Genomic DNA, 13,979 nt, shown 5'->3' on the forward strand with positions numbered 1-13,979 from the left:
TTCCATTGAACAGATATATCACAATTATACAGACATTGACATACAGATTCGTGGGTCATCGAAGTACAGCAGTTCCCGTACGATTGTCAAGGTTAAGCATGCGAGGTCGTGGTACAACTTCGGATGGGTGACCGTTTGGGATGCATCATGAAAAAAAATTAATTCTCGAATTTAGAGAAAATTTTTTTTTCAGTAATTAGGAAAAACTGACCGGTATTTTACTTCAATTTCTACACGAAGTATATACGAATTTACTACTGCATTATTGCACTAGTAGTGACACTAATAGTACTTTTTAGTCATATTTACGTCTCCCTGACGTAATAAAATAACGTCAATAAGATGTGACATAATCACGTGATATATACGTCAGAATAACGTTACTTTTATGTCATAATTGACGTTATTTGTACCAAAAATTCACGTCATTATCACGTGACCTTGCTAGCTGGGTAATGCGACCCGGGCACGTCAAGTTTTTTCTTCACTATAATACAGTTGACAATTATAGTAATTTTCGGTCTGTCTTATGTGATTGGCGTAATGAAGAATACACTTGGTCAATTATATTTATCTCATATCTGTTTTTGATCAAGAAGTTCAATATATTTTTATACATTTGGCGTATGTTTTTTCTTTTTTTAAAAAAAGGTTTTTTTAAGGTATTCAATTATATTCTTTCCAACCAACCTTCTTGTACCGTTGGTCTACACTTTCTGCGACTAGTGTTGTCAAGAGCACATAACTTTTCTCATATTATATTGTTGATTCCGTTGATACCAGAGAGGAACACGAAAATGACGAAAAAAATGTTGTTCACTGAGCAAATTTAGAAGAATGTTATATAAATGATGCCTAAGTTAATTGATTAGGTTAGGTTGAGATAAATATGTATCACTCGATTATATTAATATAAATTTTACTATCATTAGATAAATAGAATTCCCAGACAGCATGCTTGTCAGAATGAAAACTTTAAGAGAACTTTTTCAAGAGAACATTTAGTTATCTTTAAAATAATGTCTAAACGATATCTCATAATAATCATTTATTAGAGAATCTACCAAGAGAACTCTTTAAGATATCCGATTTGAGAGATGTCTTGAAATTGTTATCTTTATGATGTCATGCTAAATGATATTAGTTTGTTTTCTCATAAAAGATATCAATATGTTGTATGATTTTTGACAGTTCAGAAACGAGACATAATTATGATATCTTTTATGAGAAATTCATTTGATGTTACTTATTAGGAAAGATTCTGTTTCAGAGATGCCAGAAGGTTTGTAGATTATCGCGCCAACGTTCTGTGAATTCATAATCTTGCCATTCACTTCATCAGGGCGAGGAGTGCAGTGATACTTGTAGCAATTTCGGGTGGGATGCACTAGTGTACACTGGTGCATGTTAAGTCCGTGTACAATGTACATGTTCGTGCATATGTTATATCCGTGTACTGCCGCGGTGGTAGATTAACAGTGTACAACGGTTTTAATATGCACCAGTGCACACTTATTTTCCCAGCCGAAATCGCTAATAGATACGTATCAGTGCATTCCTCGCCCTGATGAAGTGAACGGCAAGATTAATTAATTCAAACCTGTAAACATAACCTGTAAACTCTCTTTTTAAAGAAATTTATATATTAACATATAACAGATTTCTTTAAGACATCATAAATATGAATATATATGTTAATCATAAAGATGTCCAATTTAAGAAATCTTTTGAATATCATTTTTGTGACATCTTTCTGTTCTCAAAAAACGACGCATTAGATAAAATTCAGTTATCTTTATGTGATCTTTAAGAAGTTTCTCTAAGTTATCAGATTCAGAAATAAGATATCTTTTAGGAACCTTTTGGATAACATATTGTTATTTAGGTTAGGTTTGTATAATAATTATTTGAATAAATTTGATATATTTTCAACATTATTTCAAAATAAAATAATTTTATCTCATATGTTTATGATCGCACTTTCTGACCAGTTTATTTACACTTACGACTGTCAAGAGCGCTTCTCTTTTTCTCTCAAGGTAGAAAGAGATGCAACGGGTCTAGTTAAACTGCCAACTTCCGGTTTCAAGCTAAGAACAGAATGCTCGGTCTATGTATATATGTCGTTGGATTGACCACTATAGCCACTCATAGCGCTCATACAATTGCACGCGATATATATTGTCAGTACTGAAAATCTATAGTATACACATCCCAGGTAGCAAACACAGGTCATTTTGACGTCAAATTCTGGTCATGTTGGTACGAATGACGTCAAGTGACCAAAAAGTGACCAACCGATATTATAAGCCCGGATCCTCATACGGACAACAGCTCTTTGACACCGGACACTGATTGGTGAAAAACGGGTTATGGGGGTAAATTTTACCCTCGCCACCGGTTTTTCACCAATCAGCGTTTGGTGTCAAAGCGCTGTTGCCCGTATGAGGATCCGGGCTAACGTCATTATGACATCGTCATAATGACGTTATAATGACGTCATATTTTGGTTCTCCTTAATTTTCCTTTTAATAAGAAAAAAGATATAGTAATAGTAACCAAAAAGAAATAATTAAACACAAATAGCTGATTATCATTAAATTATTTTGTTAAAATAACAAAATACAATTTTTTTGTTAAATGAACAAAATATTGTAAATTTTTTTATTTAGCGACGGTACAAATTTATTTGCTTACTTACTTTTTGTAAATAACAAGGTAAAATTTTGTTGCCATTACAAAATAAGTGTTTTTTTTGTAATTTTAACAAAATAATCTGTTTGGGTAGACAAAATATTTTTATTAAAAGTATATATAGACAATTCGAAACATCTCTGTCAATAAGGTAACAGTGGAGCAGTACGTTAGGTGAACGACTCAGAACAGGACCATGGATCAAGTCACGAGTTCAAATCCTATCAGGTTTAAAAGTTTTTTCCTAGGTATTATTAGTCAGTTCAGCACTTAAGGAGAGGACACAAATGATGGAGAAAGAAATCTAATTAATAAGAACTGCTGTAACTTTTTTTTTTTCGTGTGCGTCCACATGCGTGCGAGCAATATGGCACCCAATGAGGATCTGTCATGCGCATGACATTCACGCGTGCGGATAATTTTGCACGCGTGAATGCACTGTGAGACCATTGTGCGCGCATTTTGTTATCTGGGAACATGATGTTAAAATGACGTCCTTGCAATGACGTCAATAATTTTGCGACATTAGTACGTCATTAGTACGTCATTAAGACGTCATTTAGTGACGGCAGTCATGGTCAGTAAATGACCCAAATTTGACGTCAAAATAACGTATATTTGCTACCTGGGATGTTTACTTTGATATAAGTTTATTTTCTATAATTAACTAAAATGTGACGCAATTTCTGATAAGTTTATTTTCTGTGATATAAGTATTAACAGTATGATACATATACACACACACACTTTGATGTAAGTTTATTTTCTATCCTAATTAACAAAAATGTGATGCAATTTCAGATAAATTCAGTTTTTGTGATGTTAAATATAAATGCAATGTAATTTTTCACAAGCGTTAAACAAAAATATCATAAATAAATAAGAACATTTTTTGTTAAAAATGCACTTTGTAACACATACTTAAATTATTATATAAATATAAAAACCTGCAAAAAACAATATTTAGAGGTTTCTAAAATAATGTTTATTTAAAATAGGATTAACGTTTATTTAAAATATGGTTAACGTTTAAAATAGGATTTAAATAGAATTTGAATGCGATTTTGACATTTTAGCGATTATCAACATAAAATTAATATTTGCAAATAATTCAGCACACATCAAAAAATCTTAAAAATATATAAAAATTTCATCGCTTAGATTAAAATTGGATTATTTTTTCCATTGTCCTATTTATTACAATATTTTTATATTATGTGTACAATATTAATAAAATTATCCAGCTAAGAGAGAATTAAGCTGGGTAATTTCACTAACACATATACATATATGTATATACACTTAAACGTCAAAATGATGGCAAATATTGTCAACTTGTTTCCTGGATACGTACATTTCTTATCACAGATATGCCGTCATTTTGACGTCATAAGTATCACGTCATTGGTCTGTGACTTATGCATGTCATTATCATTTCGATTTTGACGTCTTTTATGACGTTACTTTGGTGATATTATTGACTCAAAAAAGACGTCATTTTGACGATATTTTGCTACTTGGGTCGACGTCGTGATAATTAAGAAACAGAATAAATAACAAACAAAACTAAATGGATATGAAAAAGAAAAGGAACAGAAAAATTGAAAATATCAAAAATAATAAATTGTGAAAATAAATTTCCAATGAAACTAATATCGAAATCGGTCAATGCTATACACACACAATAATAAGTCGTTTTGGCTTTTGTGGATTGTCTGCTTTCTTTCATTCTATACCTTTGACCAAAATTTAATTATTTGACTTTCTGTTTTAACATTGACTGACCAGCATACCGGTTTTTAATTAATATTAGTATTATTTGTGATGCGGTACTTTGTAATAGTGCTGAGTTCTTTATTCTAGAAATAATTTACTATAATCTTAGTTCTTTGGAAATTAGTTTTCACAATTTATTATTTCTGATATTTTCAATTTTTCTGTTTTTCTTTCTTTTTCTTTTTTATCCATTCAGTTTTATCTGTTATTTATTCTGTTTCTTAATTATATTACGACATAAAGGAGCTCACCGTTGATTGAAAAATTGTATTGATTAGTTATATTAATTAGTTTGTTTTCTGAAGAGGGCTAAAATGTTAGCCGAAACATGTAAGAGCGTTATTATTATAATAAATGAGCGTTATTCAAATAAATGGTTTTTATCATTTATCAATGATGTTTTTAATTGTGCGACGTCTTCTGCGCCCGACTTCTAAATTTGTTTTTGAATTATAAAGAGTCTTAATTGATTTTATTATTATAAGGTTTATAAGTTATTTCTTTCTTTTCAGCACGTGCCACGATTGAACAAGCAAGCCAACACCCCGACAGCCTTCAATACATTCAACAGCTCGAGGATTACAGCAAGTATCAAAAACAGGAGAGCGTGGATGAGATCTCTTTACAGCGGCCGGTTTTTATCCGCCCACTCCAGGATCTTGGTGAGCTACATGAAGGTCGTAACGCTCATTTCGAGGCGCAGTTGACACCTGTTAGCGATCCTATCATGAAAGTGGAGTGGTATAAGGACGAAAAACCAATTACAGCAAGTGAGTATTAATATACATATATGTATAAAAAAACAATTTTAATTGTTTAAAAATTTATAGTAAAAAACTATTATTACTTTTTATTTTTATTGTGAAAAACTATATTAACTATCTGCTAGGTTCAAGAATCATTAGCATCTTTAACTTCGGATACGTCTCACTCAATATAATGCACTTACGGGCTGAAGATGCAGGTTCTTATACCGTCAGAGCTGTGAACCGCTTGGGAGAAGCCATCAGCTCCGCGACTCTTCGTGTTTTTGGTGAGTCTTAGTAACGCGAATAATTATTTTCAAACAAATTTTTCTTAAATAATTTTTTTCTTAATATTCTCGAATATTGATCTTAATTATTGTACAGCGCGAACAAGTGTAACAACAGACTTGGGTATCCCCGAACAACTGAGATACATAGAGGCTACCGAGGAATTGGAAGCATATCAACAGGCGATGCACCAAAAGTATGTGCAAGAGCAGCTCGAACCGAGTAGCCCACCGGAATTTAAATCACCTATTAAGGATCAGAGCAGCATACGAGAAGGCGGATTTGCTCATTTTGAGGCGCGTCTCGAACCAATCGGTGATGCCGACCTCCGTGTTGAGTGGCTGAAAGATGGGCAACCTGTAGAAGCTAGTGAGTAATACATAATTCTTTTTACATAAACGTGTATGTCGTATATTTATATTCACGGAATATTTTCGAGATCAGGTTCTCGGATTACAACTTTTTTCAATTTTGGTTACGTGGCATTGACTATCAAATACGTAACGATACACGATGTTGGCATGTATACTTGCCGAGCCTATAATAGAGCCGGTGAGGCTCACACTACCGCTCAATTAAGTGTAATCAGCAAGAATGATGTTATTTATGACAGCCAACATCCTAATGGTCTACAAAAAATTCAATCTCTCGAAGATTCGAGTAGATATTCACGACAGGTTCAAGAAGAAACGCAAATTACACAAGCACCACGATTTCTGGGTAATCTTAAAGGTACCAATAAGATCGTAGAAGGCCAACGGGCACATTTTGAGGCACGCGTCGAACCACAAAGTGATCTGAGTATGAAAATCGAATGGTACCACAACGGCAAACCTATTACTGCCGCTAATAGAATCCAAACGTATCACGATTTTGGATACGTTTCCATTGATATTCTTCAAGTTTGTTCTGGAGACGCTGGTACATACACCGTTGTGGCTAAAAACTCCCGTGGAGAAGCTCGTTTATCTGCCACTATGACTGTAGAGAGTAAGATTTTAATATTTTATTTATGCAGCATTGGAGCAATTTGCAAACATAAATAATTAATGAGCTAATTGATTCTTCGTTTTAGTGCGTTCCAGCATAGATACCAGCAGCATGCATCGCGGAACGTACGAGAAAACTCAACGTTTAGAAGAATTCAAGTTTGTTGAGCCGCAATATCATATCGAAGAGATCTCTAAATCAAAACCAATTTTTATCCAGCCGTTGAGTGATCCTAAGTCAGTTAGCGAGGGAAAAAATATTCACTTGGAGTGTCGTTTGGAACCGATGGGTGATCCTACAATGAGAGTTGAATGGTTCCAAAACGGACGTCCAGTCACAGTCGGTTCTAGATTCAGAACTTATTACGATTTCGGATTTGTTGCACTCGATATAGTACACACTACCGTTTATGATTCTGGTGAATATACAGTCAGAGCTACTAATCATCTGGGTACCGCACATACTTCTGCTTGTGTCAGAATTATCGGAAAGTCTGACATCGACACTGAAACACAAAATGAACAGTCACTTGAACAGATACAAATGTTGGAAGATGCATTAAGGTTTGCTTTTATATATCACCTTGTAATTCATACATCTTTTCGCAATTATTTGTCTTATTTATTTTATTCATATATAGATATCGCAAAACTCAACACGAGGATGTCACGGTGATGCAAGCACCTCAGTTCATTCGGCCTTTGCACAATATTGAGACGGTAGAATTGACCAATGTTCATCTCGAGTGTCGCCTTCAACCAATTGGTGATGTTACTATGAAAGTAGATTGGTTCGTTAATGGTCGACCGATCAAAACTGGTCACCGATTCAGACCATCTTACGAATTTGATTATGTGGCTCTAGATATTCTCGGTGTTTATCCTGAAGATTCTGGTGTATATACCTGTCAAGCTAGAAATCAGCTCGGCGAAGCAGTTACTTCGTGTTCTGTAAGAGTACACGCCAAGAAGGATTTACTTCTAGAGTCCCAACATCCCGAAGGATTGGAAAGAATACAGTACTTGGAGGATGCGTCACGATATAAAAGACATGAACTGGTGGATGAAGTGGTCACCGTAAAGCCAAAATTTATTACAAATCCAAAAAATCAAGAAAATCTTCGAGAAGGACAACATGCTCATTTCGAGTGCAAATTGGAGCCGGTAACCGATCCGAATTTAAAAGTCGAGTGGTTTAAGAATGGTCGGCCAGTTACAATAGGTAGTTTACTGTCTCTTTTACAACAATAATACATACGCAAATAAAACATATTATCTACACTATTATACTTTTGCTTCAATGTTGAATAACTCGGTGAAAAAAGTCGTACAATGATCAATAAAAAAGCAAATTGAAGGTACAGATTCACTCTTTCGATTGCTGTAGACAGCATTTTTATGTGATTTTTACCTCATGCTATAGACATTTGTAACTTTGTACAAAATTTTTTGTGATTTGACGGATATTTATTTGCGTCCGTATAACTCCGTGAAAGTTAATCCGACTGAAATATCGATTCCGAAAATAGAGATTTCAAGCTTTAAAATGCTTTTTTATCTGTATTATAGACTGTTCTGAATATTGCGCAATTTTGAGCGTGTTCGAAAATAGTTCTGTTTTTTGTTGAATAATATATATTTTTTTGTTTTAAATATAAATGTTTAATTTGTATCCATAAAATTATATTTAATAAATCAATTTGCAGGACACCGGTTTCGTCCAATTCATGATTTTGGTTATGTTGCATTGGACGTAATTGATTTGATTGCCGAGGATTCTGGAACATACACTTGTCGTGCAATTAATCTCGTAGGAAGTGACGAAGTACTCTGTACTTTAACGTGTCACTCGAGCGCACAAATATTAACGGATACACAAAATGAGCTTGGACTTGAACAAATTCACTATCTTGAGGATAAATCTAAATATCGTAGACAAGAAGTTATTGAAGAAACTACCACTCAGGCGCCTATTTTTACAACTTCATTAAATAATGTCGAAATAAAAGAGGGCCAGCGAGCACATTTTGAATGTAGATTAATTCCAGTATCCGATGTAACAATGAAAATTGAATGGTTCCATAATAATAAACCAGTAAAAGCAGGCTCGAGATTCATCGAAACAAACAACTTTGGTTTCGTTGCTCTTGATATTATGTACGCGTACCCTGAAGACTCTGGAACATATACTTGCAGAGCTAAAAATATTATTGGTGAAGCCATCACCTCTGCAACCGCTATCGTTCACTGTAAGATTTTCGTCATTTTAAGATTTATTCGACAATTTCGTCGAATATCAATAATATTAATTTTTATTATTTTTTATTAACAGCTAAAAAGTCAATCTACACAGAGACTCAGAGCGAAGAAACTCTTCAACGTCTTCGCTCGTTAGAGGACATGTGTCGTTATCAACGTAAAGCTACAATCGAGGAAATTATTACACGAGCTCCTGTATTTACAATGCCGATAAAAGATCTTCGTGTTGCTGAAAATCAAGCAGCACATTTCGAAGCACGTGTTATTCCAGTTGGAGATCCTAAACTCAAAGTAGAATGGCTACGTAATGGAATTCCTATTTCAGCCTGTAAGCCTAATCTTTTGTAAGAATTTATGTAATATAAAAGTATATCAGAATTCTCTTGTAAAAATATATTTTCATTATTTTTAATTTGCCAAAAGCAAATCGAGTGACGACCATGCACGATTTTGGATATGTCGCTTTAAATATGAAGTACGTCAATCCCGAAGATTCAGGTACTTATACGTGTCGTGCTACAAATGAACTTGGAGAAGCAGTTACTTCAGCAACATTGTTAGTTCAATGTAAGTATGTCGTGTTAATTTAATGCATAATTCAGGTATATATTTACGAACGTATATTGCGACCAGCAAACTAATTTTATGATAATCGATAATACTTATTTTTTGTAAATTTGATAAACTATCCGGATATTAATTAACATTATTAACATTTACGTTAATCATATTATTAAACTGAAATGATGTTTGAAATTTTATACTGATTTGCTATATAACTATTAATATTACTTAAAAAATTTGTTTCTTACTTTAATAGCTTGTTGTATTATTGTTAAACTTATTTGTTACTATCTACAAATAAGTATTGTATACTTTTGCTCGGTATACTGCGAGTCTATTAAAAACTTTAGTTGTTTCACGGAATACATTCAATATGTATGATTTCTTTTGACGATTCGTACAATGCGCTATGTTAAAAATTCTTCTAAAATGCAGCCAAGGCGGCATTGCAGTTCGAATCACAACATGAGAGTGCTTTATCGAAACTTCAAGCCCTGGAGGATACTACAAAATATCAACGTCGTGAGGAGGAGGAAATTATGGTAAAAGATAAGCCATCTTTTACGGTACAACTAAACGGACCTACCAATTTAGTCGAGGGACAAAGCGCACATTATGAGTGTCGCATAGAACCTTACCCCGATCCTAATATGAAAGTAGAATGGTTTCACAATGGCAAACCATTATCCACTGGTCACAGATATAGAACTACTTGTGATTTTGGATTCGCATCGTTGGATGTATTGACTGTATATGCCGAGGATTCGGGCACATATGCTTGTCATGCCACTAATAAATTGGGATCGGCGAAGAGCTCGATTAATCTTGACGTGAAGTGTGAGTAATACACAGGACATTTGCATGATAATGTAGGTCGGATTAGTCGATTTTATTGTGTATGTACAGTATGTGTGTAACATTCTTTTAATTGTTAACTTTAATTTACACATTACATATTTTATTCCTTTTTTCTTCATAACAATTTAAATTTTTTCTTCTTTTTATATCGCTTTACATTGACTTGAATGAAAATTTCTTTCTAGCTCGAGCATCAATCATTCATGACACGCAACATGAGAGCGCATTGAAAAAAATACAATATCTTGAAGATGATTCAAGATATAAACGAGTGATCGAAGAAGATACGATCATCGCTGAGAAGCCCACTTTCGGAAGACCATTGAAAAATATTGAGCATCTTCCAGAAGGCAAAAACGCTCATCTCGAAGCTACATTGACGCCTGTGAATGATCCGACGATGGTAGTCGAATGGTTTAGAAATGGACGTCCCATTCCTCAAGGACATAAATTTAAAACAATCTACGATTTTGGATACGTCGCTCTCGATATTCTTTATGCTTATCCTGAAGATTCTGGTACCTATATGTGCAAAGCAAGAAACACTATAGGCGAAGCGATCACTACTTGCATGATCAGCGTGGATTGTAAGTAATATTTTATATTTATATTATATAATACCTATATTCATAAACTATATTTGTATAATCACCGTATATTCATTAAATAATGTCCCTTTTTCGCGGACTTTCGAAACAAACGAAAAAATACGAGATAAAACGAGATGATTTTTTATATGCTTACTTTGCAAATTTACAAGTGTGAATAAAAATTTATAATTTGTTATTTACAATGCTTTTAATCGTTAAAAGTGTGAACATATGATTATCAATTATTTTGATTTAAATAGCAAAACAAGGCTTATATCTCGATACATTGGATGCACAACGTTTGCAAAAAATTCGAGAGTTAGAAACTGTTGAAGTTAAAGAAGAAATCGAAAAGGAGGTTATTTATCAAAAACCTGTATTCTTGACCCCGTTGAACAATTTGGATCATCTCAAGGAAGGCGAACACGCTCATTTAGAATGTCGTGTGGAGCCAATTAACGATCCAAACTTAAAAATCGAATGGTACATTTAACATTCAATATGCACACAAAACAATATAACGATGACTTTAATACGATGTTGAATAATTCTTTGATTAAATTATCTTTAATTTCATAGGTTTGTTAATGGAGTTGCAATTAAAACTGGTCATCGCTTCCGTACAACACATGATTTCGGCTATGTCGCTCTTGACATTCTTTATACATATCCTGAAGATTCCGGTACTTATATGTGTAAAGCAACCAACCTAGTTGGCGAAGCGGTTAATACTTGCACTATCAAAGTCAGCTGTAAGTATCTATAATATCATGTTACAGATTAATTCGATATATTCGTACATATTAGTTCTATACTAATTGTTTTGCGTAACTGTTAGCAAAAATCACACTCTATCCGAAATCTAATTTTTCATCGGTGAAGAACTTGATAAAACGTTCATTAGAAACGATAAAATTTATGAACAAGGAAACAATCATTTGTCAGACAAATAGTAGCAATACCTTATTATAAAGAAAATTTTCTTTAAAGTCTATAAACTTTTGCAAATTTAAACAAGTTGTCTTGCAAATGATATAAAAATATTATATTATATACATGTATTTTTTTTTTGAAACAATCATTAACCATATTACATATCTCAAGAAACATCGAATCGTTCTAACTCTTCGGATTAAGATTGATCGTAAAATCAGATTTATTTTATTTAAGAAAGCAAGAACTCTCTCTCTCTTCCTCTCTCTCTTTAAACAAAATAATTATAGGTAATCCCTTTTTTATCATAGCACGGCGGAGTATTCTTTTGGATACCCAACATCCGGATGGTTTAGAAAAGATTCGAGAATTAGAGTCTCAAGGTCATCTTGCACGTTTAGAAATTGAGGAACCACCAGTAATACCACCGAGATTTGTCTCTGAGCTTAGGGTAAATAATAATAATATAAATAATAATAATTAAAATTGCATTACAAACAGCTCAAATAAATTAACAAATTAAAATTAACAATAAACCTCCCAGGTCAAGAATAAATTGAGCAATAATGGTTGTTAAATATATCTATAAATTTATTATAATGATAACATTAATATACGGTACGTTTCGACTTCACAGACACAGAGTCCTCATCAACCGTAAAAAACCCCTTAACAGATGAAACTAATTTCCTCTTAAGACATCCAAAATTATTACGATTATACTATATGTCCTAACTGTGCAGATGGTAACACGTTAGTAAACCATCTGCACAGTTAGGACATATAGTATAATCGTAATAATTTTGGATGTCTTAAGAGGAAATTAGTTTCATCTGTTAAGGGATTTTTTACGGCTGATGAGGACTCTGTGAAGTCGAAACATACCGTATATTAATGTTATCATTATAATAAATTTATAAATATATTTAACAACCATTATTGCTCAATTTATTCTAGACCTGGGAGGTTTATTGTTAATTTTAAATGATAATAATAATTTAAAAAAGAAGCAACTTGTTATATAAATTGAATAAAAAAAAATTAATATGAAAAATTTTTTTAGGGTACAACTGAAGTATATGAGGGGCAAACGGCTCATTTTGAGTGTCAAGTAGAGCCTTTGCATGACGCAAATCTAAGAATTGAATTCTTTCACAATGGTAAACCATTGCCATCGGCAGCTCGTTTCCATGTAACTTTTGATTTTGGGTATGTAGCTTTAGACATTGGTCATGCCGTACCCGAAGATGCAGGACAATATTCCGTAAAAGCGATTAACACATTGGGACAATGCGTATCATCTATCGAGCTTAAGGTAATCTCAAGAGATAACATTATTCTGGATTCTCAACGGCCGGAGGGAATGGATAAAATTAGGGAGCTTGAAGCTCAACAGCCATGGAAGAGACCGGAGATTCCGGAGCCTCAAACTCGACAGCGACCAGTTTTCACGCAACCATTGCAAAATATCGATAACATTATCGAGGGTCACACTGCACATTTTGAATGCAGACTCATACCCGTGGGTGATCCTATGCTTAAAGTGGAATGGTTTAGAAACGAAGTGCCTCTTGAGACAAGTAAGAATTGCTAGATACAAAAGTTTAATATTAAGACATACAATATTATCTAGTATAATTCTATAATATTGCGACAATACAATTTTCACGGAAAATTAATTTTTAATGTAATTTCTTTAGGTTCGCGAATCACAAAAGTGCATGATTTTGGCTATGTATCTTTGGATATTGCTCACGTACGTGACGAAGATGAAGGCGTTTATATGTGCCGCGCGTCTAATCCGTTGGGCGAAGCGGTTACCACAGCTTCAATAAAAATTAAAAGTAAATAATTTTTTTATCTATTTAATTTAAGCTAACAAGATTGATTTTTTTACGATAGTAATCTTTAGGACAATTATTATAATTATTTAATAAATTATTCTCATATTAATATATGTAGCTAAGGCAAGCATACAGTTAGATACTCAACATCCAGAGGCGCAACGTAGAATCGCTCAGTTGGAAGCTAAAGAAGCCGGACGACCCGAGGAGCCGGAAAAAGTTTTTGATAAACCGATTTTCACGCAGTTGCTAACTGGACCAATTGAACTTTGGGAAGGACAAACGGCTAGATACGAATGCAGAGTCGTTCCTGTCGGCGACGCCAGTTTAAGATTCGAATGGTACATGAACGGAGTCGAATTAAAAATGGGTAAGACAGTCATAAGTTCTTTAGCATTAAATTACTATTAGTATCATAGTAACCTTAATAACATCATT

The 13,979-nt window shown here is 33.5% G+C and overlaps 1 protein-coding gene across 1 annotated transcript in view; it reads left to right on the forward strand.

The window, feature by feature from the left end:
* Positions 1–13,979, forward strand: part of LOC108775276 (titin) — a 55,663-nt gene that overhangs the window by 14,661 nt on the left and 27,023 nt on the right. The window contains exons 11-27 of the mRNA XM_018541586.1: positions 4,983–5,240; positions 5,360–5,503; positions 5,601–5,873; positions 5,949–6,494; positions 6,580–7,057; positions 7,135–7,715; positions 8,200–8,742; positions 8,826–9,080; positions 9,176–9,319; positions 9,752–10,153; positions 10,360–10,761; positions 11,025–11,247; positions 11,344–11,516; positions 12,009–12,148; positions 12,761–13,277; positions 13,398–13,541; positions 13,660–13,911. Coding sequence (XP_018397088.1) covers positions 4,983–5,240; positions 5,360–5,503; positions 5,601–5,873; positions 5,949–6,494; positions 6,580–7,057; positions 7,135–7,715; positions 8,200–8,742; positions 8,826–9,080; positions 9,176–9,319; positions 9,752–10,153; positions 10,360–10,761; positions 11,025–11,247; positions 11,344–11,516; positions 12,009–12,148; positions 12,761–13,277; positions 13,398–13,541; positions 13,660–13,911 — 5,475 coding nt within the window. The remainder of the gene's footprint in view (positions 1–4,982; positions 5,241–5,359; positions 5,504–5,600; positions 5,874–5,948; positions 6,495–6,579; positions 7,058–7,134; positions 7,716–8,199; positions 8,743–8,825; positions 9,081–9,175; positions 9,320–9,751; positions 10,154–10,359; positions 10,762–11,024; positions 11,248–11,343; positions 11,517–12,008; positions 12,149–12,760; positions 13,278–13,397; positions 13,542–13,659; positions 13,912–13,979) is intronic.

This window comes from Cyphomyrmex costatus, unplaced genomic scaffold (assembly GCF_001594065.2).
Source record: "Cyphomyrmex costatus isolate MS0001 unplaced genomic scaffold, Ccosl1.0 scaffold294, whole genome shotgun sequence".
Classification (NCBI taxonomy): Eukaryota; Metazoa; Arthropoda; class Insecta; order Hymenoptera; family Formicidae; genus Cyphomyrmex; species Cyphomyrmex costatus.